Source organism: Pyrus communis, chromosome 3 (assembly GCF_963583255.1).
Source record: "Pyrus communis chromosome 3, drPyrComm1.1, whole genome shotgun sequence".
Taxonomy (NCBI): domain Eukaryota; kingdom Viridiplantae; phylum Streptophyta; class Magnoliopsida; order Rosales; family Rosaceae; genus Pyrus; species Pyrus communis.
The window spans coordinates 28,991,565-29,018,890 of NC_084805.1; the positions used below are offsets into that span (position 1 = coordinate 28,991,565).

A 27,326-nucleotide genomic window follows, 5' to 3' on the forward strand; every position below is an offset into this window, starting at 1 on the left:
GCCGCATGTTTGAAGTTAAGATAAGATGTTAAAAATGAAAAAATTTCGGTTACAAAATAAGAACAACAATAACAACAATGAGTTTGGAAAAGCGTTAACTGGAAAAAGGTTAAATTTAGATAATATAAAGATACAAATTATAGTTATCCATTATATTGTAGCAGTTGTATGTATTTCTGGACCAGGAGGAAAAATAGAAATTTCTGGTATAAAGATACAAAAAACATTATAATAATTGAATTTCTTCTAATAACCCCATCTAGTATACTGTGTTCCAGCTTTTACATACAAAAAATGAGGAGATTTGTATGGGATGCAAAAAATATTGTTGAGTTTTGGACAAAAAAAGATATGTACAGGTTGTTAAACATGATTTAATATAAATAAACAAAACACGGTAAACATTCTTGATCAGAGTAGTGAAAGGTGTCTTTAGCCCTTGTTTCATTGATAAAGCAACCTTTACAAAGAGGAATAGAACATAACATATTTAGATAGGATTTAGTATCACATTTAAATGGTAATGGAGGAAAAGATAAAACAACTTGAAAGCATACTAACCTTATCATTGTTTCCAGTGCTACAGTGTGGCTTTGCAAAAAGCAGAGTAAAACCAAAAAATAAAATAACCAAAGGCAAGGTGGACGATTGCGGGGCTTCTCACAATTTTTAATATTTGGTTTCCATGCATTCAAAAATTTTTATAATTTTTTATTGTGTTATGTGCCACAAATCTGGATTAACTCATATTTTTAAATATTTGTCGTCAGTTTTATTATTATTATTTTATCTTTCTTTGTGCCCACACTCTGCATTCAAATGTTTTTATAATATTTTATTGTGTTTTGTGCCACAAACCGTGTTCCGTGCCACCTACAGTAGGAGACTCGGCGTGGAAGACAAAAAGTTGAGCAAAATAAAAAAATAAAATAATCAAAAGGCAAAGCAATGGTGTCACATCCTGGCCTGGGTGGGACCACTTCCTGGCCCCGACTCCACCGTAGCACGATATTGTCTGCTTTGGGCCTCCAGCACACCCTCACGGTTTTGTTTCTAGGAACTCACATGAGAACTTCCCAATGGGTCACCTATCATGGAAGTGCTCTCGCACGCTACTCGCTTAACTTCGGAGTTCCCATAGAACTCGAAGCCAATGAGCTCCCAAAAGGCCTCGTGTTAGGTAGGGATGAGAATATACATATAAGGATCACTCCCCTGAGGGATGTAGGATCTTACAATCCACCCTCCTTAGAGGCCCGACGTCCTCGTCGGCACACCACGGCCAGGGTTAGGCTCTGATACCAAATTGTCACATCCCGGCCCGGGCGGGACCACTTCCCGGGCCTGACTCCATCGTAGCACGATATTGTCCTCTTTGGACCCCCAGCACACCCTCACGGTTTTGTTTCTGGGAACTCACACGAGAACTTTCCAATGGGTCACCCATCATGGGAGTGCTCTCGCGCACTACTCGCTTAACTTCGGAGTTCCCATAGAACCCGAAACCAGTGAGCTCCCAAAAAGCCTCTTGCTAGGTAGGGATGGGAATATACATATAAGGATCACTCCCCTGCGCGATGTGGGATCTTACAATCCACCCCCCTTAGGGGCCCGACGTCTCGTCGACATAACACGGCCAGGGTTAGGCTCTGATACCAAATTGTCACATCCCGGCTCGGGCGGGACCACTTCCCGAGCCCGACTCCACCGTAGCACGATATTGTCCGCTTTGGGCCCCCAGCACACCCTCACGATTTTGTTTCTGGGAACTCACACAAGAACTTCCCAGTGGGTCACCCATCATGGGAATGCTCTCGCGCGCTACTCGCTTAACTTCGGAGTTCCCATGGAACCCGAAGCCAGTGAGCATCCAAAAGGTTTTGTGCTAAGTAGGGATGAGAATATAAATATAAGGATCACTCCCCTGGGCGATGTGGGATCGTACAATCCACCCCCCTTAGGGGCCCAACGTCCTCGTCGACACACCACGGCCAGGGTTAGGCTCTGATACCAAATTGTCACATCCCGGCTCGGGCGGGACCATTTCCCGGGCCCAACTCCATCGTAGCACGATATTGTCCGCTTTGGGCCCCCAGCACACCCTCACGATTTTGTTTCTGGGAACTCACACAAAAACTTCCCAGTGGGTCACCCATCATGGGAATGCTCTCGCGCGCTACTCGCTTAACTTCGGAGTTCCCAAGGAGCCCGAAGCCAGTGAGCATCCAAAAAGTCTCGTGCTAGGTAGGGATGAGAATATACATATAAGGATCACTCCCCTGGGCGATGTGGGATCTTACAATAGGGACAGGTGGGTTTCTCACAATTTTTAATAATTATTTTGTCCATGGATTCAATGTTCTTATAATTTTTTTATTGTGTTGTGTGCCACAAACCATGTGGCCTGATTTAAGTCATATTTTTTAAATAATTTTTTGTCAGTTTTTTAATTAATTATTTTATCTTTCTTTGTGCCACAACTCAACGATCATAGACACGCAACCTGGGAGGACAAAGGATGATCAACACTTGGCAATCATGGGCAATCCAGGTATTTTATTGTGTGAAGCAGGCAGCAAAATGGTAATGGACAGAAAAATTCAGGGGTATTTCTGCCCTTTTACTATTGCTGAACAGTATTTAAACTCAACTGAGTTTTAGTATATATAATATAGTTGCTGGCATAATATGAATCGTTCACTATAATCACCAGATGCAATACTCAATATAAGGTTGCATCTTGCTATTTACCACTTAGTACTACATTTTAATGGTATTTTTTTTTTTCAAAAGCAAATTTGAATCACATTATTATTGCTAACCCATTGTAAAATTTAAGCTCAATCCCTCACCCCCTTTAGAGTAGGCGGGAAGGCTTTGCTTAGTGGCAACCATAAAATTATATAGTAAAAAGACATTGAATGTATATATTGACATTAAATAGAATTTAGGGACTAAAATTAATTTTTAATCTTGTATAAGATATTTTTCTAAATTTCATCTTATTTAAGAATTAAAATCTAATTTTCTATGGAAATTATATATCTATTCCAACACACAACATGTATATATATTACACGCGAGGATACAATTTATATAATAAAAGGGAGTCAAAGCTTGCAACTTTCAACGAAACAATACTTTCAAAAGAGAGGGAATAAAAACCCTAGCATCAAGGCCCTCGCTGGCAAACAGACCATCAAGGACGCTTCTCACATGTCTTTCTATGATCGATGCAATCCGTGAAAATTTAAACTTCGGCTGCAGTTGGTCGTTTCTTTCTTTTTCTTATTTGACCAAAACTTTCGATGATCGATGCAATCCGTGAAAATTTAAACTTCGGCTGCAGTTGGTCGTTTCTTTCTTTTTCTTATTTGACCAAAACATTTGTTCTTCTGTGCACGTAACTCTGGACGGATTCTATGGATCATGCATCAGATCATGTGACGGTGTTCGAAGTACACATAACACTACCTGTCTTATGACAAACTTGCGCTTAAAAATAAACCAGAAAGCCTACATTTATAATCAGCCCCACTAACGAGGATATGGCTCAGTAATGTTGTCCTCATTTATCGACAAATCTGCAGAATTTTTAGGTTCATATGATTTTGTTCCTTCAGTGGTGTCTTTTTCACTGTTATGCAAATAATATGCAGGTCTTGAAGGTAATGAGAGTGTGACAGAATGACTATTAAGCATCGAAACAATTGAAGCCATGGTTGGTCTGCTAGCCACATTTTCTTGGACGCAAAGTAAACCGATGTGGATGCATCTCATTATTTCGGTTCCTAATCCTGTCGCTAACACAGGATCTATGATATTTGACACCGTATCCTCCTTCCAGTTTCTCCATGCCTATAATAAAGTTGAGAACTGCATTAATGAAAGAAAGTTCATATACTAAGAGTTAAATCATGCGTAAAATTAAAAATTATATTCTTACTCACATAGGTTAAAAGGTCCTCTTCATTCTCACTACTTCGGAAACTGGTAATCTTTCTACCACTTAAGATCTCAAGAACTAACACACCGAAACTAAAAACATCCGATTTGACAGAAAAACGTCCATGAATTGCATACTCTGGAGCCATATATCCACTACATGATTATATTCACCAAATTAAAACATGAATTTAGGATACTAACTTAGTTAGAATTTTTGGATACTTACTAGGTGCCCACAATTGTCTTAGTATCTCCTTGAGTTTGATCCATCGTAAACAATCGAGCCATGCCAAAGTCTGCAATTTTAGGATTCATATCTTCATCTAACAAAATGTTGCTAGGTTTAAGATCACGGTGAATGATTCGGAGACGAGAATCTTCATGAAGGTAAAGAAGCCCTCGAGAAATCCCTCCTATGATTTTGTAACGTGTTTCCCAATTCAAATGTCCACGATTGACTGGATCTAAATACAAGCGCAGTAGATTAAAATATGATTCATAAGTTTTTCTTTTGTTGATACAATTTTCAGTAATATAAAATTGAGAGGAAATGTTATGTATTATGCCAAAAGGTAGAGCAAACGTACCAAAAATGAAGTGATTAAGACTTGTGTTAGGCACATATTCGTAAATGAGGATTCTTTCCCCTGCTTTCAAGCAAAAACCTAGCAGCCTTACCAGATTACGGTGTTGCAGTTGAGCAACTAAGGTGACTTCCGTTTTAAATTCACGATCACCTTGCTCAGAATTTTTAGAGAGTCTTTTCACGGCTATATTTCTTCCATTTGGTAGCCTACCCTGAAGTTTATAAATTAAAAATAAAAAGTTAGTTGGGTAAAACAATTTTTCAGTAAATCGTTTTTCTTTTAATATAGTGTTTTGTTACCTTGTACACAGCTCCGAATCCACCTTGTCCAAGCTTATTTGCATCAGAGAAGTCATGAGTTGCTGATTTTATAGTTTCGAAGTCATATTGCAACGACTCCACCAGAATACTATCATCCGAATTATCATCTGAAAAGTGACAGCTTAATCATAACATAAATGTCCTAAAACGCTACTGAGATAATTGCATAATATATCAGACTGTGACAATTATCACAATTGAACTTACTTTCAAGTTTTTGCTTTCTCCATCGTCTCCTCACTCTTAAGGAAATCAATATTCCGATAAGAATCATAGCGACAAAAACAACCCCAACAACGGCGATGATGATGATGACTGCTTTTGATATCTTACTCTTCTTTCCTGCTTAGCATCAGATGGGTGCGTTCATTTTATTGAGCGTCACATATAGAAAGCAAAGAAAAAAAAAATTTGTAATTAAGACATTAAGTTTAACCATGCCTTTTACAGATGGGAGAGTCACTAGAGAATCGGCAGTGGGCTCGTAGAAAAGAGTTGCCTCGAATCTCAAATTACAACTCGGCTTAAGAACTCTGCCTCCTTGCTTTCCACCACAACAATCTGGTATTTTTGAGATAGCCCCTTTAAGGCAATCACTGCAATTTTGCTTATCCAAATCTGGGGTGCACTGCACAAGTGCATATATTGTTTGGTTTGTCGTACTTTCCTGCATAATCGTATGTCCGGCTGCATATTTTTTAAGAGAATCCCCTGAAGCAGCTTTCTCAGTCAAAGTATCCAAAAAGAGACTGAGCACCAAATCGAATTTCTGGGGATCAATTGCGTCAGTCAGGCTAGGCACATACTTAATAGGCTCATCCTCCTGAATACCAAATATTAATTTGCTCGAGTATCGGACCATGCAACGCTCCGCCCATACGATTGCTTCATCTTCATTCGAACAATCCGTGAAGAGAAAGGGACTAGACTGGTTGACACAAGTGTGACAGTTGTTGAGGGACACATCTCCTCTGCACAATGCAATTGCGTTCACTTTGTCGGGGTCTTGCCCCATTGATGAATTGTAAAAGCCGGAATTGGTTTGATTGTTGGAAGAGAAAGAGGAGAGGAGGGTGTTGAGGTTTTTTTGGTAGCTGCCACCGTCTTCGTAGGTGCCAATGTTGGAACATCTCCAGCAGAAGTCAGCTGTATAAGTGCATGTAGCGTCATTGACTTGGGCTCCGGCGGGTGCAAGAAGGTCCAAGAGAACGGGAACAATTCAGAGAATTAGCAATCTTGAGGAATCCATTTCTGTTGTTACAGTCAAATGTAGTACTTCATTATATTGTTATAGTAACCAACTTGTCTCCAATTCTTGGTTTAATAGACCACCAACTAGCACGATGCAACTGCTTCGCTAACCATCAAGCCACTCGGGTGGTATTCCTATATCCTATTCTAAGTCAGGACAAGATGATTCAAACTCGAGCATAAAAGGATGGCATATATTGCCCTCACCAGCTGATCAAACCCACATCGACCTACCCCAGTTTAGAATTTTGAATTGGGAAAACTACAAAGAATATAGGGACCACCTTGACTTTAACTCCATTATTGCCTCTGATGATGATTTTGTTTTTGTGCTTGTGGTACAATATTGACCAATTCCAAATTGATAATATCTCCTTCGCTGTCCATGTCCATTTCTTGGTTGGTTACATTAAAAATAATGAAAAGACGGAAATGATAGTGAATTTATGGATAAACAAAAACTAATAAATGAATTAAGGACGTGCAATAAAAGAGTAATGTCATACTTATCATATTTTTCATATTACATTTGTATCGTCTTTTTAATAAAGATAAAGGCTACCAACACATGTAAGTCTCATATCATATTTTTAGAGATGAGACTCATATGTGTTGGTGGGTCATACCTCTATTAGAGAGATGATACAAATTTGTGGTAAGTGTATAATAAAAAATAAAAAAAGAGTTTTAATGAAAAGAGATTCTCCAAACTTTTTTTTTTAACCAAAAACAACGTAATAACTTTGTTTAATGAAAATAACTTTAACTTTAATAATAAAGACGAAAATAAAAGAGAGCATACTCTTGGAGGTTTTCCTTTTGTTGGACTTGGAATTCAACTTGGCCAGCTTGCCCATGGCTGCTCACTTATCTTCTGCAATGGAGGAAGCTACTTCGTGTTATTTGCTTAGGCCCCTGAAGGCTCAAATTGTCGCACGGTACGAAAACAAAGATTCGGTGGAGAGGTTGAGAGAGATATATTCGATTGATTCGATTGCAAAAAATAGTGGAATTGAAATTGAAATGAAAATATAAACGATAATAGACGTGATAATAGAGGTTACTAGAAAATATGCCCGCGCGTTGCTGCGGGACTTGAATGCATCACCTTTAACTGCAGGAATAAGACACATTTTACCTGAATAAATTCAACATAATCATGAATGAACAGAGGAATAGATGAGTGAATGGGATCGGTAAGATATGCAACTTCGTTTTTATATACATTCAACTTAGCTGACATTGTACAATTAACATGACGAAACTGAACATTCTGTTTCCCTAATAAACAGAAGAAACAGAAGCAACATCCAGTTCACACAAAACTTGCCCTTGCAGTCAAGGTGGCAAAATATACATCCTGTAGGTTAGGCACATGTTTTAGCAGTTGTCAAAATAAAAAAAAAATAAAAAAACCTGTTTTGTTCTCATTCTGGCATCTAAGTTTTCAAGCACAAACGTGCAAAGCCAAAAACACGCAGGGCGCCTGTTTCCATAAGAAACAGAAGTCTGAGAAGTGTATTTTAGTTTAGAGAACATGCATGTATTTTCTAACAGCGAAAACATAAGCAAATATGATTGGGCAGAAACATGAGAGTAAAAAATCCAAACCTCAAGAATATGATTGTATTATAGCAAATATGATTGTGTCGTACTCGAGGATCGAATGGGGACTTGAGATTTTGGTAACTGTGTAGAAGAAAAAGAACACCAATGGAACATTCCTAGAAACTAACCCTCAAACCCATCCAATTCGGATCAACTAATCAACCAAATTAGCCCAATCAATAACCCTAAATTTACTCAACCAAATTTGCCCAATCAATAATCCTTAAGGATAAGATTATTTTTAGCCACACACACAAATTCACATGCTAGTCATTTGATACATTTAACTAATTCTGCAAGTTGTAAATGATTAAGAATAATTTAGAATGATTAAGAATAAATTGCAAGTACTTGAAAAGCTGAGTAGCGAAGTTTGGAGAAGTCGTTAAATAATCACTATCTGTGGATTGAGAATAACCTACATTCACATTGCACAAAATTCTATGAAAAAGGGGACAAATTAACATATTTGAAATAAGTATTAAGATGCAAATATTCTCAAGATAAATTAAGCAGAAAAGGAACGAAAAAAATGATTTGCAACTTCAACTTACCATGCCAAAGAAGCTCCATAAGAGTAGTAGCTTTCTCCTTACTTCATGCATCCGTTGATCATGGAAATTATAAAAATTCATCCAATCAAGGGACAATGTAAAAGTTGTGAAAAGGTAAATATGCAACAAAGAATCTTAAAGATATACCTGACAAATTTGCAATTCCATTATAATTTCACACAAAAAAAGATCAAATTTTGATTCAAACAAAACAATCTCATCTGTTACAGATTGGACCAACCAAAAAAATATTATATTAACATGATTTTCAACCCAACTATAAAAAGGAGCTTTATTGCACAATCAATATCATTTCAATGTATTAAAAGCGTGAGGCCTGGGCGAGGCGTCTGAGGCGAAGCCCAGCCTAGGCGTGAGGCGTGAGGCGAAGCCTTACAGGATTTAATTTTTTTTTATATATATATGTTTTATATATTATACATATAATTGTATAGAAAATAATACTATGTAAAATAAACATCCATTCTCAATTTTTCATTCAAATCCATTGTCATTCATAAAAAATTAATTTATATACCCCTTTAGTGCCAATTTCTAACAATTTCTAACAATTTATCTAAGTGCCAATTTATGGCACACGGACACAATTTATGGCAGCCGGCAGGAGCATTAAATTTATGGTATAATTGCAAAACAGTTTATGGTATAATACTATAGTATTTAATGGTATAATTGCAAAACAGTTTATGGTATAATACTATAATACTATAATTGCATAATTGCAAAACAGTTTATGGTATAATTGTAAATAATTGCAAAACAGACAAATAAAACCGTGGGCTTATAGCCTTATTCCCCTGTTTTCTACTCTGCTTCTTTCTCTCCGTCTTTCTCTTTGTCTCTCTCTCGCAGAAATCATCCTTCCCCATCTCGCAGAAATCATCCTTCCCTAGAACCAGAAAACTAAATCCTTCCCCAGAAAACGAAATCCTTCCCCAGAAAATGCAAAACCTTCCCCAGAAAACTAAATCCCTAATTTCAGAAACCCTAACCTTTGGGATCTTGCTGACGGCACTGGGGCTGGGTTGATGGTGCTGAGGTGACGGCGGCGGGGTGATGGCAGCGTGGCGGCGTAGCGACTGGACCGGTGTTCTGAGCCTCTGGGCTTCTGGCGCGCGGGAGAGGAAGACGCAACAAGGCAAAAGGCAAAAGGCAGAGGTAGGAAAAATGGGATCGAATTCGAAGGTATGGTAGAAGACTGAAAATCCTTACCCAAACGACGTCGCTTTGGGTTTGGATGGTTTTAAAAAAAAAAAAAAAAAAAAAAAAAAAAGGTCTGACAAGGCGTCTAGACGCCTTGAGGCGCGCCTCCGCCGCCTCGGCGTCTCCGGCGAAGCATTTCGCCTACTCCAGCAAAACTGAGGCATTTGCCTCTCCGCCCAGCCTTAAGGGCGCCCTAGGCGCGCCTCGAGGCGAGTTCTTTAAAACATTTTCAACCCAACCAAAAAGAAACTGATTGTATGTCATAAGTTTGTAAACACAGAGAAAATGTATCATATTTCATGACTAATCAAAAGCTTACAAATGTCAAGTAAGAACATACGTAAGTTCAAATGCAAGAATGCAAATGAAGACAATTCACTCCATTGTGTTCAGCAAGGGAATACAAAGTGACGAAAATAGTATGATAGTGATTCGTACCTTTAACTTGATCTGATGGCAGGGCATTAAATGTTGATTGAACAAAATTTTGCAAGTAATGATGTTGCGTAAAAACTTTCACCTGAAAAGTTAAAACCCACCATTATATGAAGGTAAATAAGGAAAATCTAATCCAATCCAATAATCACAACAATCGGAGAAGTGTATTTTAGTTTAGAGAACATGCATGTATTTTCTAAAAGAATATGATTGTATTACAGCAAATATGATTGGGTTGTACTCGAGGATCAAATGGAAACTTGAGATTTTGGTAACTGTGTAGAAGAAAAAGAACACCAATGGAACATTCCTAGAAACTAACCCTCAAACCCATCCAAATCAGATCAACTAATCAACCAAATTAGCCCAATCAATAACCCTAAATTTACTCAACCAAATTTGCCCAATCAATAATCCTTAAGGATAAGATTATTTTTTAACTATACACAAATTCACATGCTAGTCATTTGGAATGAAAATGTAACTTTTGGTCTTATACTTTCATAACCAATACAAATCTCAAATGTGGGATTCTCAAAAGTTGTTTCATTTATTTCATTCCAAAGAAATTTTTTGTTCGGACAGATATTCAAACAAAATACTCTCTGACCGACACTCACTTAAACACCTTAGAGGAACTGACGTTTCTCTACCTGAAAAGGAGTTCAGGGATATGAAAAAAAAATACTTAATACCAAAAGCATAAACCACACTCAGTACAATCAATAACTAAACTAACAATATATTCAACAATTTATAAAAAACAAACCATATAATTAATGAGTGGTGGGTGCAGACTTTATGGCATTCAGGGCACCAATTATCCTAACAGAGAACGTGTTTTGGTCCTCCTCCTTTGCCATTTCCTCCTTATCCCCTGAATCCTTATCACCTGCACGTTCCAACACCGTCTCGAGAAGCACCTTTAGCAAACACCAGGGAAGAAAAACTAATTAATTTTTTTAAAACAAATATTAGTGCACTACATAAATACATCATCTATAATAAGCAAACACGCGAATGCCTGAAAACACTAAAAGTCTAATATATCCTTGCATTAGTCCTAATAATCCAAAATCACGTCAAATGGAGGAAAATGATATATCAGAATCGAATACTCATACTAATAGAAATTCTTTCCTTAATTTATCTAGTTATCGAAATAAATAAAAAATTAGATCAAGAAAACCAAGAGCCAGATACAATTTTGATGCAAAGAAAGCAAAGTTAGAATACCAAGAGCCAGATTATGCTATTAAATCAAAGAAAACTGAGATGCAATGGAATATATACAAATCTAATCCAAGAAAGCAAACCAAAACCCTTACTGTCTGAGAGAAATTGGGATAGAACATCGTAGAGAGAAAGCAAGAGGAGAGATATACCTGGCTCTGGTTGGAATTGCTGGTGATGAATGTTTGGAGAGAAGCTTTACCTTTCACTCGCTTTTGATTCATGTAGCCACAACAGACACATCGCTTGTGACAGTTTCCAAGGGAATTCCGAATTCAAAATTGATCAACCTAAACCATAATTAACTCACAATTTAGTTCCATCAATATGATAGACATACCAAACTATCAACAAACTAACAAAAGTAAACATAAACATCCCTAGAAATTGCCTAATGGTAGGATTATGTAGTCCAACTGTGCTGAACTAAATAAGAAAAAAATTCAAGTGATCAAAGCTAATCTAGAGCTTTCACCGCTCCCAAACACAGCAAGAATCAGAACATGCATCGTCAATTTCAAGAAATTCACAGAAAGAGAAAAAGAAAGGGATAGAGTAGTACAAACCTCAGATCGACTGGCCTCAATCCTCTCTATTCCCTCATTATCATAGCAGAAATCAACAAAAGCATATATACAATGACATTTTATCACATACTGGTCGGACCACGTTTATTACCGCCATAAACAGAGAAACAATTTGGTATAAGAATCTCATTCCACAAAACTTCTTCAGTGTTGGCCTAAACAACTGCAAGCAAAAAAATCCCCAAGATACATACTTTCATCCAAATCATCCACCGCCATTAACAAAACCACACCTTATATCTTCCTTTAGCTTAAGATTAAAAGAGTTAACTTATCACCCAAATAAAATAGGTAGATTAACGAATATGAGTTAAAAAGTGGAGGAAAGCAACAAAACCAATCAAACAACGAATTGTCAATAGAATAAAACAACAAATATAGATATCTAAATCAAAGTTTTTTTGACAGAATTTGTGCAAGCATAGTTTCATTTGACAAAAATGTGTTCCCAATTTAATAGGCCATTACTACTTACTAGAACAAATTAGTTTTCGTATCGAAACCAACATAAATCTAAGCAACATACACATTTTAATAGTAAATAAATCGAAAAGCAGATTAATAACCACATCACAAATTCCCCCATATTAAATAGTGATGTTACCTCACCAGCAGGAGCAGAAGGGTGGTGTGTGGTTGGGCTATGGCCTTGTACCAAGAAGGATGACGACACTTAGGACGACATTTGCTTGCCGTTTAACCAAAAATTACCCGTCGAATTTCTGAATCTCACCGGAAAAATGCAAATGTTAGGATTACCTTTGATCAACCTTAAAATGAACTGAAATCCAACATGCAAACCTGAATTTATCTTTTGGGAGTGAGAGGAGTCATTTCCAGGTAATGGCAAGGGCCAATTCACCTGCAGATTTGGTATTTAAGATCTGATACCTTCCCTCCAATTCGAAAAAGCTCTGGAAGGTTGTGAAATTGCCCATGAATATCGGTTGCATCAACATGCAGGCAAAGCATAAAAATTATAATAAATCAACAATTGTCAAATAGAAAAGAGAATGTATTTAAGGTTGAAATAGAGCAGGCTTAACATTTTGTCTTGGTAATTATATTCCAACTCTTCCATATATAGCAATTATATTCTAACTTTTCCATATAATAACTTAACTGTTTTTTCAACCCTGGAACCAATTACATAAATACGAATGCAGCATTTCTATTGAAGGATATAATTCTCCTCTCCCTATATTCTTCCCCTTTCTCTAACCAAATAAAAATCCCCAAAAATATGCACAAAGAATTCTAAAAAAAAAACAATACAAAATTAATGCAAGCAAAGAAAAAGAAACGAAAACTCTTCTGTCAGATTCTATTAGTTTCTTAGTAACCAGCAGTGAAATGTTTCATCCTCTCACCAATTAATTAATATGTGAATAAACAAATGACTAAACTTTCTTAATAAAAAAAGGCACAAAGCAAAAAACGAAAATCATTTACCTTAATGACAAAGCACTCTGGAGTTTGAACGGTTATATTATCTTATTGTTTAAAAACTGAAAATCTACAAATGTTAACATTTGCACATATATCAGAGAAGGCATTATCGCCTGGATTTATCCTTTAAGAAAATCGACAACAACTGTAACGTAAACTACCAAATACCAAATTAAATACTCGAACATGACAACCCCAAATGTGACATCCCGTCCCGGGGTTATTTAAAACGCACGTGTGAAATTACCTTATTGCCCCTAGTTCGTTTTTGTCACGTTGTGGGTTGTTTTGTGTGGTGTGGCAGGTGTTGGACCACACACACACACTCACACGCACTGACTCACTCTCCCTCTCCCTCTGTCTCTGTCCCGTGTCTCTCTCTCCCTTTCTTCTTCTTCTTCTTCTTTCTTCGACGTACGGACAAGCACCAAAACCACCAAAACCATCACGGATCGAGGGAACCAACTACACCATTCAACTCGTGAGGTCGAGGCGAGCACAGCCATACCATTTTCAGGTGAGGAATCCTTGGTTTTCACGTCGATTCAACAATGGCCGAATATTGCACTGTTCATGCAAACCTAATCTAGCTTGTTTTAGGAGATTCTAAGCTTGTAGTTGTGTTTGTGAGGTTCCCAGGAGCTTGGGAGTAGTTCGTTGGACGAGTTTTGACGTCGGGAAGGCTAGGTGCGAAGTTGGCCGAACTTGGATCGTTGTTGCAGGTGAGATTCCATGGTTTTTAGGCCTTAAAACTAGTCTATCGTGATTCTACTAGTCCTAAGCTTCATTTTGGTATAAAGATCGTGAAAATTGGTTGAAAAACGAAGGAGAAAACACGGTTGGAAGTTTTCCCAGTTTTCCGGTGCCGTCGCCGGCGCCGGCGTCTCGCCGGAGAAGAAAGGGGAATATTCCGTTAAGTTTAACGGAATATTCCTAACGGCAGTTAACGGTAACAGTTGGATTTAACGGAATATTCCGTCAGTTTAACGGAATATTCCGTCAGTTTAACGGAATATTCCTGACGGCGTCTGTTGACACCGTCAGTATGCCTGGCACGTGGCCGCGCGTGGGGGGCGCGTAGGTCCGTGCCTGTGCTGGCGCGTGGGGGCGCGTGTGGGGTCCAAAATTTTTTCTAAAAATATGGTTGTGACCCTGAGGTTGTGTAGAGCACGTTGGTATATTCAATTGTCCATTTTGAGCAATGTATGAGAAGTTATTACGAGAAGTTGGTTATGTGCTTTAAAGTTAACGTTTTTATAGTTGTTTCGCATTTAGGTGACACGTACCCCGAGGACGAGCGTGCACACGCGAGGCAGGGGGGCTACGACCCTTCTACATACCAGTGAGTGGGCTTTTGTTTTCCGTACATACCTATATACATATTAATTCCCAGAAATTAGTATAAATGCTTAGTTATATGCCATTTCTTTTATATAATTGGCGGTTATGCATAAGTAGTGACATATACGTTTAATTATATATTCAATTATGCATATGTCATATATATTTATATGTTGGTGCTGTGGAGGCATAGGTAAGTGCCAGGTAAGCGTTATTTAACGATTGCATTAAATAGTGGTTAGAGATGCTTAGAGAGCTCATAACCTGCACCCCCGGTGTTAGTGCTCCCGCCCAGAGTAGGGCACAGTCCTTCACGTGTTGTTCACCTCCCGCACCATACGCTCAGCTTGGATCCAAGCTAGGTGCATAGGCCTGTCGTACAGACCACAGTAGGTGGTTCCGACTCGTAGGTGACCCGCGATTATTCGCACAGCCTTCACGTGATCGTAGCACTAGAGCGTATATACATGTTACACCCAGGCCTGTCGTACAGACCCCTTTAGGTGGTTCCGACTCGTGGGCAGGTCTAGATATCGAGATTGAGATTTGAGCTCTATATGCAGCCGTACAGGTCACGTTAGGTGACTCCGGCTGCCAGAGGATTGTGTGATTGATATGACTCATACCTGAGCACTTGCATAGCATTATGAGATTTTGACATGGCATATATTGAGCATGATTAGTATACCCTTGAGCATGTTGGTATATATATACATACGTTTATATGTTTATTTTCTGGGAAGTATACAGGTTTTACGGCGAGGGGTTAGAAAGTATTTTATAAATGGTTTTAGAAAGATTTGTTTTTGCCCACTCACGCTTTTGTTTTGCGCCCCTCCAGGTTCTAGTTACTTAGCCGTTGCGGTGGTTTCCTTTGAGGGCTTTCCGGCGTTCTGACAGACACTCCACATTGTAGGGTCGCCTTCGGGCGTACTACTGTTGTCGTTTGCTTTGGGCTGCTATAGACCTGCTCTGAACTTGTATCGCACTTACTAGCACTTATTCTTGTACTAGTATGCTAGTTTTGATTTATTCGTACTTTTTATTACTACTTTATTAGTTTCCGCACGTGCACATGGCTACGTCACCTTTGAGTGATGGCCAGCACGCTCCAATCTCGGTCGGGGTGTGTCAGTTTGGTATCAGAGCTTAGGTTTGGCAGTCCTGTGTCCTTGTGAGTATTCTAATGATTTTGGTGTCTTCTGTCAGAACTATGCCGCCTCGTCGGGAACCCCGTCGCTCTTCTGAGCCTAGTTTCCCCGATATTACTCAGTTGGGGGAAGCTTTTGCTACAGCCCTTCAGGCAGTGATGCGCCCTCCCCAGAGGACTCCTCTGGAAACTATGTACAATTTGAAGCTGGATAAGTTTAAGGGCAGTGAGGGACCCGAGAGCGCAGAGCGCTGGCTGGAACACATAGAGAAGACTTTCCGGGTGCTACATAATCAGGGGAACTTGCCTATGGAGAGGTGGGTTGAGACGACCGCTTGGTTTCTAGATACGGAGTCGGCAGCTTGGTGGGAGCAGGAGCTTCGTAGGTTGACTCCGGATCAGAGGATCGATTGGAATGTTTTTACGGGGCTGTTTAGGAGAAGGTATGTGCCCCCTGAGTACATTGACCGTAAGAAGCAGGAGTTTTTCGAGTTAAAACAGCGGAAGATGTCAGCGAATGAGTACTACCGTAAGTTTACGGACTTGTCTCGTTACCATCCTGATGTCGCTGGTAACCCGGCGGAGATGCTTCGTCTTTTCCGGTTGGGCACCAGGAAGAAGTGGCGTTCTATGGCGTCTACTGTCCACAGTGAGACTTACCGGGACTTTTATGAGATACTGTTGAGGATCGAGGACTCCGAGAATATGTCGAGCGATACTGATGAAGAGAAGGACAGCAACCAGAAGAAGGATGACAAAGGCAAAGGACAGGCATCGCTCGGGCCCCGACAGACTCAGAACTTCAAGAGAGGTGGAGCTAGTTCTAGTTCTTCGAGTGGTGGCTTCAGTGCCACTGGACAGGGTCGTGGAGGTAGATTTTCTGGTGGCGCTAGAGGCCAGAGGCAGGGCGATGGTGGGCGAGGCAGAGCCCCTATTTGCCGCAGGTGTAACAACAGGCATTTCGGTGAGTGTAGACGTGGTAGCAACGGTTGCTTCACATGTGGACAGGTGGGACATAGAGCGGCGAATTGTCCCCAGGGTCAGCAGCAGCAGAAACCACAGCAGACCTTTATGCCACCACCTGCACCACTCCAGCAGATTCAGGGTACTAGTAGCTACGGTCAGACGGGTCGAGGTGGTGCTTACCACTATCAGGGTGATGCTGTCCCTTATGCTCCTGGGCAGTATCAGTACCCTCAGGATCCCTATCCCCAGGGTGGCTATCCCCAGTATTCAGGCAGCTATATGCCGTATCCTCCAGCTCCAGCGGGTGGTTCTCAGTGGTATCAGGGAGGACAGTATCAGCAGGGGGAGATTGCCACTAGCAGTGCAGGATCTTCGAGGCAATCAGGCCAGCCCAGTCAGGGGCGTGGTGCTCAGGGACGCGGCGTTCAAGCGAGCCGAGGCCGCGGCGGGCGTCAGCAGGGACATGGACGTCTTCACAATATTTCTCTGCAGGACGCTCAGAACAACCCAGACTTGATTATGGGTACGTTGAACATTCTTGGTTGTTTTGCTAGAGTCTTAATTGATTGTGGAGCTACACATTCCGTAATTTCTCATACATTTGCTCAAGTGACGCAACCTCGCCCCACACCTCTAGGGTATGATTTAGAGTTTGTTATGCCTAGAGGAGAGAGTTGCGTTGTAGATTGTGTGTACCCAGGGTGTCCAGTGATCGTAGAGGGTGTTGCTCTGTCAGCCGATCTTATCCCGTTAGATATTGTGGACTTTGATGTGATTCTGGGCACGGATTGGTTGCACTTCTATCGTGCCAACATTGACTGTTATGGAAAAGTGGTTACGTTTCACCGACCTGGACTACCTGTGGTTACTTTCGTGGGTGAGCAGAGTGGGGTGAGATATGGCGTTATTTCGGCGCTACGAGCGAAAAAGTTGTTAACTAAGGGTTGTCAGGGGTATCTGGCTCATGTGGTGCTGGATGAGGTTGTTACTAGCAGAGTGGAGGACGTGAGAGTGGTCAGACACTTCCCTGATGTATTCCCCGAGGATTTACCTGGTTTACCCCCAGATCGAGACGTAGAGTTCACTATTGAGTTGCTTCCAGGTACCAATCCTATTTCTTTAACTCCTTATCGTATGGCTCCTGCGGAGTTAAGGGAATTGAAAGTTCAGCTGCAAGAGTTAGTAGATAAGGGATTCATCCAGCCTAGTACTTCGCCTTGGGGCGCTCCAGTGTTGTTTGTGAGGAAGAAGAATGGAACTTTGAGGCTGTGCATCGACTACAGGCAACTCAATCGGGTGACGATTAAAAACCGTTATCTGTTGCTGCGTATCGATGATTTGTTCGATCAGCTGAGAGGTGCTTGCGTGTTTTCTAAGATAGACTTGAGGTCTGGTTACTATCAGCTGAAGATCAGTAGGGATGATGTCCCTAAGACGGCGTTCAGGACTCGGTATGGTCATTACGAGTTTCTGGTTATGCCATTTGGGTTGACGAATGCACCAGCCGCCTTTATGGATTTGATGAACCGAGTATTCCAGCCTTACTTGGATAGATTTGTCATTGTCTTTATTGACGATATTCTGGTGTATTCTAAGTCGAAAGCGGAGCATGTTCGACATCTTACTTTGGTGTTGAAAAGGTTGAGGGAACACCAGTTATATGCTAAGTTTAGCAAGTGCCAGTTCTGGTTAGACCAAGTTGCGTTCTTGGGGCACGTCATTTCTGCTCAGGGTATTTTGGTTGACCCTCAGAAGGTTGCAGCTGTGGAGAGTTGGGAGCAGCTGCGAACCGTCACCGAGGTGAGAAGTTTCCTTGGTTTGGCAGGGTATTATCGGAGATTCGTTAAGGATTTTTCGGTGATTGCCTTGCCGTTGACGAGGTTAACGAGGAAGGATGTTAAATTTGAGTGGGATGATAGGTGTGAGCAGAGTTTCCAGCGGTTGAAGCATTGTCTCACTCATGCACCTGTTTTGGCACTCCCAGACGATAGCGGTGATTTCGAGGTTTATAGCGATGCTTCCTTGAATGGTTTGGGATGTGTATTGATGCAGCATGGTAGGGTGATTGCTTATGCTTCGCGGCAGTTGAAACCTCATGAGATGAATTACCCTACACATGATTTGGAGTTGGCTGCTATCATCTTTGCGTTGAAGTTGTGGAGACACTACCTTTACGGAGAAAAGTGCAGGATCTTTACAGATCACAAGAGTCTCCAGTATCTCTTTACTCAGAAAGAACTTAATCTTCGTCAGCGGAGGTGGTTGGAGTTGCTCAGCGATTACGATTGCACGATTGATTATCACCCTGGTCGTGCGAACGTAGTGGCTGATGCGCTTAGCAGGAAGTCACAGGGCCGTATTAATGCGTTGTACGCTAGTCGTGCTCCCCTTTTGGTGGACTTGCGTGCTACGGGAGTGAGGTTAGAAGCTGAAGATCGAGAAGTGGCGCTACTTGCTAATTTCCAAGTTAGACCGATACTGGTGGATCGGGTGCTTGAAGCCCAAGTAGCTGATCAGGAAACTCAAGAACTTATTCAAGCTCGGGATAAAGGAAAGAGTCGAGACCTCAGAGTTCGTGTTTCGGATGGTATGTTGATGCTAGAAGGTAGAATGTTCGTGCCTAAGAGTGTGGAGTTGAAGAAAGAAATTCTCGATGAAGCACATATCTCGGCTTATGCCATGCATCCAGGAGCTACTAAAATGTATCATACCATTCGACCATTTTATTATTGGCCGGGTATGAAGAGGGAGATAGCCGAGTATGTGAGCAGGTGTGTTGTGTGTCAGCAGGTTAAAGCAGAGAGGAAGAAGCCGTTTGGGTTGTTGCAACCGCTTCCCGTTCCAGAATGGAAATGGGAAAATATCACCATGGATTTTGTGTACAAATTGCCGCGTACACAAAATGGCTTCGACGGCATTTGGGTGATCGTTGATCGACTCACTAAGTCGGCTCATTTTATTCCAGTGAGGGAGAAGTATTCTTTGAGCCGTTTAGCTGAGTTGTTCATCTCGAAGGTGGTGAAGTATCATGGTGTCCCAGTGAGTATTGTTTCGGATCGAGATCCACGATTCACATCTAAGTTTTGGATGGCTTTTCAGGAAGCTTTGGGCACGAGATTACTTTACAGTACGGCGTATCATCCACAGACGGACGGACAGTCAGAGAGAACTATTCAGACTTTGGAGGATATGCTGCAAGCTTCGGTGTTGCAGTTTGGTGACGCCTGGCACCAGCGGTTAGATTTGATGGAATTTGCTTACAACAACAGTTTTCATTCGAGCATTGGCATGGCGCCATTTGAGGCCTTGTATGGCAGAGCTTGTCGCACACCGTTGTGTTGGTCAGAGGTTGGAGAAAGAGTCTTAGTAGGTCCAGAGATTGTTGAGGAGACTACTCAGAATGTTCAGGCGATCAAGTCTAACCTGAAAGTAGCTCAGGACAGGCAGAAGAGTCTAGCGGATCGGCATGCTACGGACAGAGCATATGAGGTCGGAGATTGGGTATTTCTGAAGCTTTCACCGTGGAGAGGTGTTGTGCAGTTCGGAAAGAAGGGGAAACTGAGTCCTAGGTACATCGGACCATACGCGGTCACAGAACGAGTTGGTGAGGTAGCTTACAGGTTGGAGTTGCCTCCGGAGTTGGCTAGAGTGCATAATGTTTTTCACGTGTCTATGCTCCGACACTATGTTGCTGATCCATCTCACGTGATACCTCCTCAACCGTTAGAGATTCATCCAGATTTGACGTATGACGAGGAACCGGTGACGATCATTGATTGGAAAGAGAAGGTTCTGAGGAACAAGACGGTGAATTTGGAGAAAATTTTGTGGAGGAATCATTCAGTTGAGGAAGCTACGTGGGAGACAGAAGACCGGATGAGGGATTTGTATCCTCGTTTGTTCTTTGGCCACTAGGGGCTGCTGCTTGGTTGTTTTGAATTTCGGGACGAAATTCTTTTAAGGTGGGAAGGTTGTGACATCCCGTCCCGGGGTTATTTAAAACGCACGTGTGAAATTACCTTATTGCCCCTAGTTCGTTTTTGTCACGTTGTGGGTTGTTTTGTGTGGTGTGGCAGGTGTTGGACCACACACACACACTCACACGCACTGACTCACTCTCCCTCTCCCTCTGTCTCTGTCCCGTGTCTCTCTCTCCCTTTCTTCTTCTTCTTCTTCTTTCTTCGACGTACGGACAAGCACCAAAACCACCAAAACCATCACGGATCGAGGGAACCAACTACACCATTCAACTCGTGAGGTCGAGGCGAGCACAGCCATACCATTTTCAGGTGAGGAATCCTTGGTTTTCACGTCGATTCAACAATGGCCGAATATTGCACTGTTCATGCAAACCTAATCTAGCTTGTTTTAGGAGATTCTAAGCTTGTAGTTGTGTTTGTGAGGTTCCCAGGAGCTTGGGAGTAGTTCGTTGGACGAGTTTTGACGTCGGGAAGGCTAGGTGCGAAGTTGGCCGAACTTGGATCGTTGTTGCAGGTGAGATTCCATGGTTTTTAGGCCTTAAAACTAGTCTATCGTGATTCTACTAGTCCTAAGCTTCATTTTGGTATAAAGATCGTGAAAATTGGTTGAAAAACGAAGGAGAAAACACGGTTGGAAGTTTTCCCAGTTTTCCGGTGCCGTCGCCGGCGCCGGCGTCTCGCCGGAGAAGAAAGGGGAATATTCCGTTAAGTTTAACGGAATATTCCTAACGGCAGTTAACGGTAACAGTTGGATTTAACGGAATATTCCGTCAGTTTAACGGAATATTCCGTCAGTTTAACGGAATATTCCTGACGGCGTCTGTTGACACCGTCAGTATGCCTGGCACGTGGCCGCGCGTGGGGGGCGCGTAGGTCCGTGCCTGTGCTGGCGCGTGGGGGCGCGTGTGGGGTCCAAAATTTTTTCTAAAAATATGGTTGTGACCCTGAGGTTGTGTAGAGCACGTTGGTATATTCAATTGTCCATTTTGAGCAATGTATGAGAAGTTATTACGAGAAGTTGGTTATGTGCTTTAAAGTTAACGTTTTTATAGTTGTTTCGCATTTAGGTGACACGTACCCCGAGGACGAGCGTGCACACGCGAGGCAGGGGGGCTACGACCCTTCTACATACCAGTGAGTGGGCTTTTGTTTTCCGTACATACCTATATACATATTAATTCCCAGAAATTAGTATAAATGCTTAGTTATATGCCATTTCTTTTATATAATTGGCGGTTATGCATAAGTAGTGACATATACGTTTAATTATATATTCAATTATGCATATGTCATATATATTTATATGTTGGTGCTGTGGAGGCATAGGTAAGTGCCAGGTAAGCGTTATTTAACGATTGCATTAAATAGTGGTTAGAGATGCTTAGAGAGCTCATAACCTGCACCCCCGGTGTTAGTGCTCCCGCCCAGAGTAGGGCACAGTCCTTCACGTGTTGTTCACCTCCCGCACCATACGCTCAGCTTGGATCCAAGCTAGGTGCATAGGCCTGTCGTACAGACCACAGTAGGTGGTTCCGACTCGTAGGTGACCCGCGATTATTCGCACAGCCTTCACGTGATCGTAGCACTAGAGCGTATATACATGTTACACCCAGGCCTGTCGTACAGACCCCTTTAGGTGGTTCCGACTCGTGGGCAGGTCTAGATATCGAGATTGAGATTTGAGCTCTATATGCAGCCGTACAGGTCACGTTAGGTGACTCCGGCTGCCAGAGGATTGTGTGATTGATATGACTCATACCTGAGCACTTGCATAGCATTATGAGATTTTGACATGGCATATATTGAGCATGATTAGTATACCCTTGAGCATGTTGGTATATATATACATACGTTTATATGTTTATTTTCTGGGAAGTATACAGGTTTTACGGCGAGGGGTTAGAAAGTATTTTATAAATGGTTTTAGAAAGATTTGTTTTTGCCCACTCACGCTTTTGTTTTGCGCCCCTCCAGGTTCTAGTTACTTAGCCGTTGCGGTGGTTTCCTTTGAGGGCTTTCCGGCGTTCTGACAGACACTCCACATTGTAGGGTCGCCTTCGGGCGTACTACTGTTGTCGTTTGCTTTGGGCTGCTATAGACCTGCTCTGAACTTGTATCGCACTTACTAGCACTTATTCTTGTACTAGTATGCTAGTTTTGATTTATTCGTACTTTTTATTACTACTTTATTAGTTTCCGCACGTGCACATGGCTACGTCACCTTTGAGTGATGGCCAGCACGCTCCGATCTCGGTCGGGGTGTGTCACCAAACATAAACAAAATTCTATATGAATTCAAAACAATATTAATTAGGGCACAAAACATAAACAAAATCCCAAACCAATTAAAAAAAAAAACTCAGGGCAAAATAGGCCAAACCCGTGCATTCCTCATCTTTCCCTTTCCTTCCCGTCTCTTTTACCCTCATGCCATTAATCTCTCTCCTCTTAGAATTATATAAACAACAGCAGAAAACATTAATACAGTAATGAAAATAAACACAGACCTTAACAAAAAAAAAACCCAATTACTCATCAACTTCATGTATATATAAAAGAGATGAGAATATCTTTTATAAAAGATATAAAAGAGGTTAGAGTGCAAGGGCAAGACTGAATGAAATCATGAAACTTAAAAGAGAGATTACATGAATCAATTGTCATCACACAAAACATGGAAACTGGTAGTGCAGCTGGATGCCTCAAGACCCTCAGCCCCACAGAAGTCGTAGAACTTGGCAGCATATGGTAGATTGTCGGGTCCCAATTCATAGTACCTTAAATTGATAAAAAAAAAATAAAATAAAACACCAATCAAATCAAGCTGTCATTTCTACTTAATCAAATTCCAGACCCTAAGAAATATAGAAGCATAGTTATTGAAGAGCAATCTCTCTCTCTTTCTCTCTCTCCCCCTCAATATTTCCAGTCGACTGAGAAATAGAAAATACAACCCAAAATGCCCAAAAAGCAGAAGCTCAAAGGCAAAAATAGAAAATAAAAAGGCATTCGAAAAGAGAAAGTCGTTGAAATGTACCCAAAATGTACAGAGATCCAGGACTCACAGAAAAATTAATTTCAGGATCAAACACTAAAGGGATGTGAAACTTTACCCTTTTTCTCATTTGCAGGTACCAAAATCAATTTACAAAATTAAGGTTGGGCTTTTCATAGTCTCTATTGGGTAATGAAAGTTATGTGAAAAGTTCGGAAATAACCAAACCAACATCCAATTTAGTACAGACCTAAGAAAAACATAAGTAAGAAACTATTTCCAATTTGTCATTCATTTATCAAACACAGTAATACAATCATAGAAAAACTCTTAACTCACTTATCAAAATTGAATTAATTAAACTGGATGTTGGGGTCAAAATTTTGTGTCCGCCTAAGGATATTTGAGGCTAAAAATTTGAACTCTACTCAGTTTAGCTTCTTAGTTATTTTATTTTTCGGTCTTCAGATTTCGACTAAATATTTAACATTCCATAGCGTAGTTTCAACTTCAACTTTCCCGTGAGAGCTTGCATACTGGATTTACCTTTTGCAATTTAAATTACATGACTCAAAATACAACCCAAATAGAACACAAATGGCCCATAGAAAAAAAATGTGAAATACTTACCAATCACTATTCACAGTTTTAGTCAAAGAACTCAAATTTCAGAGATACAAAACAGAGAAGCTTGTATGAATCATTTATAAAGGTTACCTCCTTTTGGTTGAAAAACTGAAGGGTGACACCAATTCTTCTTCTGCTTCCACCTCCTTATGGAACTTTAACCGCTAGTCACATTTGTATGTGAACCTGAAATCAGCACCCAGTCAGTACCTTTGGCAAGCTCATGGGGGTATTACAACATGTATGGGAAGATTATTGCAACTCTAATAAACGAAGAAGCATTCATTTGAGGATGTCGATGAGGCACAGAAGAAGAAGAAAAGAAGAGCTAGTTGAGGAACAGAAGAATTTTGGTGCTGTGTTCGGTTTGGAGGTATGGTCTTAAAAATTTACAAACTGCCTATATGATTCGCTTGTTTCAATGTCTTCATTATCTCTAATTCTTTTTTACCACCGCTTCTTTCATGAAGGCATAATCGTCAGATTATTTTCTAACATAAAATATACACCCGTGAGTAGTTTAAAGCATAACTGTACTGAATCAAGCAGATGAAATAAACTTCAGTTTTGTTCGAGCAGAATTCAAAACCTAAAACCAGATATTAGAAAAGCTTATTAACATCCCAACCAAAAACCTTTAGCTCCTATTCAAACATTGTGGAATCAGTTTCAACAATGAAACCCGCTACAAAAGAGAAAATTTTGATTCAAATGGGTGACATTACATCTAACTGAAGAAACTAAAACAAAAGTATAGCAAATTATATACCTTATAATGTCAAGCAACCAAGTTGTTCCACCAACGACCCAAAATTCTGAAGGAAAAAAAAAGGGTAAATCTATTAGCAATTCAGAGCCCTTAAAATTATCAAAAAAACTGGGATAACAGTAAAGAAATTAGCAAAAAATCGAACCCACCAATCATTGGTGACCTTCATATGAAAAGCAATCTCCCATACTGCAGCCTCTTACGCCTATCCAAAAAATATAGACCTATAATATTCATTCCCCTAGGCACCAAAACCACCATAGTTGCCTCATCCCCCAAGCCGCAGAGCTATTCTCAAAATCCCACTATACCATTTTCCTAGCCGCCCCCAACTCCACTCTTCAATTCATCCTATCTGCCACCCAGCTCTGTATCTATATTCTATAGTTCAGTAATAGGAATGAGCTTATCGTAGTGCGTAACTACACTAATGATTCATAATCAAACAAAATTAAAGATGAAAAGTCTTGGTACCTGTAGGCAAAGGCTAAATCCACCAATCTCTTCCTAATCAAAGTATAATAGCTGCAAAAAGAGGTGGTTCATGGTGAACCCCTGAGTGAGAAAGAAAATGTTTAATCAAAGAGACTTGAAACTCATAACCACATAAATAACAATCTTATCATTATCATCGATGGAAGTAATATCCTTTATTATGTTTTTAGACACAAATCATAAGACTATATTTCTAGTTTCATTTCACCGGTAATTTATACCCTGCCCCCTTCCAGTTTAAACTTTATAGGATGCTTTTCTTTAACCCTAGTTCTTGTCAATCAGTGAAGAGTAATAACACATACAGACATTAAAGTTGAAACCTTTTCCAAGTAGATGCCACACATACAAAAAGATATTAAGCTTAAAGACCTTAATATCCAGCTTTGGATAATTGGCAAGTATCTGCTAACCTTCCCTTATATGATACAAATTCTGACCTTAATGGAATTTGATTAGAATTATTCAGAGCACAAAAATACCCGTAAACACAAACGAAATTCTTTGAGCCGCACGATATTGCTCAATATATCATGGAGTATTAATCAGTCAGATAACCACAATCAAGGCAACAACAATAAAAACAAAAGCAAAAATTCCACGCTTTAAGTAGAAAAAATTCACTTCTCTTGTAACGAATCGACATTAGAATCAAGCAACCAAGTTATGAAATACGAATTTAAAATGTAACTATTTACTGTGTCTATAATGAATCTGTGAAATCAAATAGTTAAACCCTAAAAAGCACCACTGCAAATAGCATAAGAAAATCGAAATTAACCCCAAAGAAATTGGGAGAGAAGATTATGAAAAGGGAATACCTTTCGGCCCTTTGAGCTATTGGAAAAAAACCCAACAGAGCCAAAGCCTCCAACTCAAGACTGTTGTGGGATTTTGAAGAGAGAGAGAAAATATCAGAAGAAATAAAGAGAGAAAATACCAAAAGAAATCAAGCAAGAGAGGGCGGGAACCATAAGGGGGAAGAAGAAGAAGAAGTAGCAGCAGCAGCAGCAAAAACGAAGCAGAGGAAGAAGAAATAAGGGGGAAAAAAGGACGATTGAAATTAATGCATCAACCGACGATTGAATCAAGAGTTATGGAAGAAAATTGTACTTTACCGACATGTAGATAAGCTCGGATCTTTGAAGCGAAACGAAGACAATGAGTGGGTTGCGGCGGAAGCCGAGTTCACTCGGAGCGGATTCGTCATCGCCCTCCTCCCCAACCTAAGATGCGCTCAAACGTCATAGCGGTTGCATGGTTACAGAGAGAGTCGGGAGAGAAAAAGAGGGAACGATTTCGACAATTAAGATGACAAAAGTATCCTCCAAACTTTTAATCCGGACCGTCCGATGTTAACCCTAGATGGGCATTCCCATGATTTGAACACCCAAAGGGCCGATCTCATCAACAATTGAGGTAAGCCCAACAAACACAGCCCAAAACGAACTAACCCAGCCGCCTTCACTTAGTGGCAATCTTGTAAATAAACTGAAATGTCGATCAAAACACTGTTCATATGAATAGTGCGATTTCCCCTCCTACTTTAGACTAAAGTAATATGGAGAGATTGAGAAAGAGAGATGATTAAATGGGCAAAAACTTGTCGTCAAAGGGTAAAATTGGAAACTCATTGTATTGGGCTGATTTGATGTTGGATTTAGCTTCTTTTTTTTTTTTTTTTTTTGGAGGCCAATGGATGAAAGATGTAACAGAAGTATTATTTTGAAATAAAATAGTTCTTAAGATATGAAAGTGAAATATTTTAAAAATGTTATCAGGAATTGAAATATACTCCAAACTT

The 27,326-nt window shown here is 40.4% G+C and overlaps 1 protein-coding gene and 2 long non-coding RNA genes across 14 annotated transcripts in view; all 3 read right to left on the minus strand.

The window, feature by feature from the left end:
- Positions 1–3,308: 3,308 nt before the first annotated feature.
- The window catches only part of LOC137727826 (cysteine-rich receptor-like protein kinase 26), a 32,245-nt gene continuing 8,227 nt past the window's right edge, over positions 3,309–27,326 (minus strand). Inside the window, exons 1-6 of the mRNA XM_068466663.1 lie at positions 5,297–6,379; positions 5,063–5,197; positions 4,835–4,962; positions 4,175–4,746; positions 3,951–4,101; positions 3,309–3,858 (exon numbers count right to left, since the gene is read on the minus strand). Of these exons, the coding sequence (XP_068322764.1) occupies positions 3,538–3,858; positions 3,951–4,101; positions 4,175–4,746; positions 4,835–4,962; positions 5,063–5,197; positions 5,297–5,870 (1,881 nt within the window). The 5' untranslated portion in view covers positions 5,871–6,379 and the 3' untranslated portion in view covers positions 3,309–3,537. Of the gene's footprint in view, positions 3,859–3,950; positions 4,102–4,174; positions 4,747–4,834; positions 4,963–5,062; positions 5,198–5,296 lie in introns of the transcript that reaches the window.
- On the minus strand, positions 7,166–11,842 carry LOC137727842 (uncharacterized). Of its 3 annotated transcripts, XR_011067870.1 has the most exons (7): positions 11,730–11,842; positions 11,316–11,453; positions 10,700–10,853; positions 9,931–10,012; positions 8,269–8,309; positions 8,066–8,132; positions 7,166–7,220 (listed from the first exon to the last, which is right to left on the minus strand). It is a non-coding gene; the product is annotated as an uncharacterized lncRNA (long non-coding RNA). The 3 variants fall into 3 exon arrangements; XR_011067871.1 differs by lacking the exon at positions 7,166–7,220 and having other exon boundaries at positions 7,719–8,132; positions 10,729–10,853; XR_011067869.1 differs by lacking the exon at positions 7,166–7,220 and having other exon boundaries at positions 7,719–8,132.
- On the minus strand, positions 12,358–26,776 carry LOC137727840 (uncharacterized). 10 transcript variants are annotated; one of them, XR_011067867.1, is made up of 8 exons: positions 26,636–26,776; positions 26,344–26,403; positions 25,502–25,582; positions 25,028–25,073; positions 24,349–24,444; positions 23,285–23,413; positions 12,552–12,664; positions 12,358–12,472 (listed from the first exon to the last, which is right to left on the minus strand). It is a non-coding gene; the product is annotated as an uncharacterized lncRNA (long non-coding RNA). The 10 variants fall into 10 exon arrangements; XR_011067868.1 differs by adding an exon at positions 25,177–25,395 and having other exon boundaries at positions 25,502–25,552; positions 26,344–26,776; XR_011067864.1 differs by adding an exon at positions 25,177–25,401 and having other exon boundaries at positions 25,502–25,552; positions 26,344–26,776.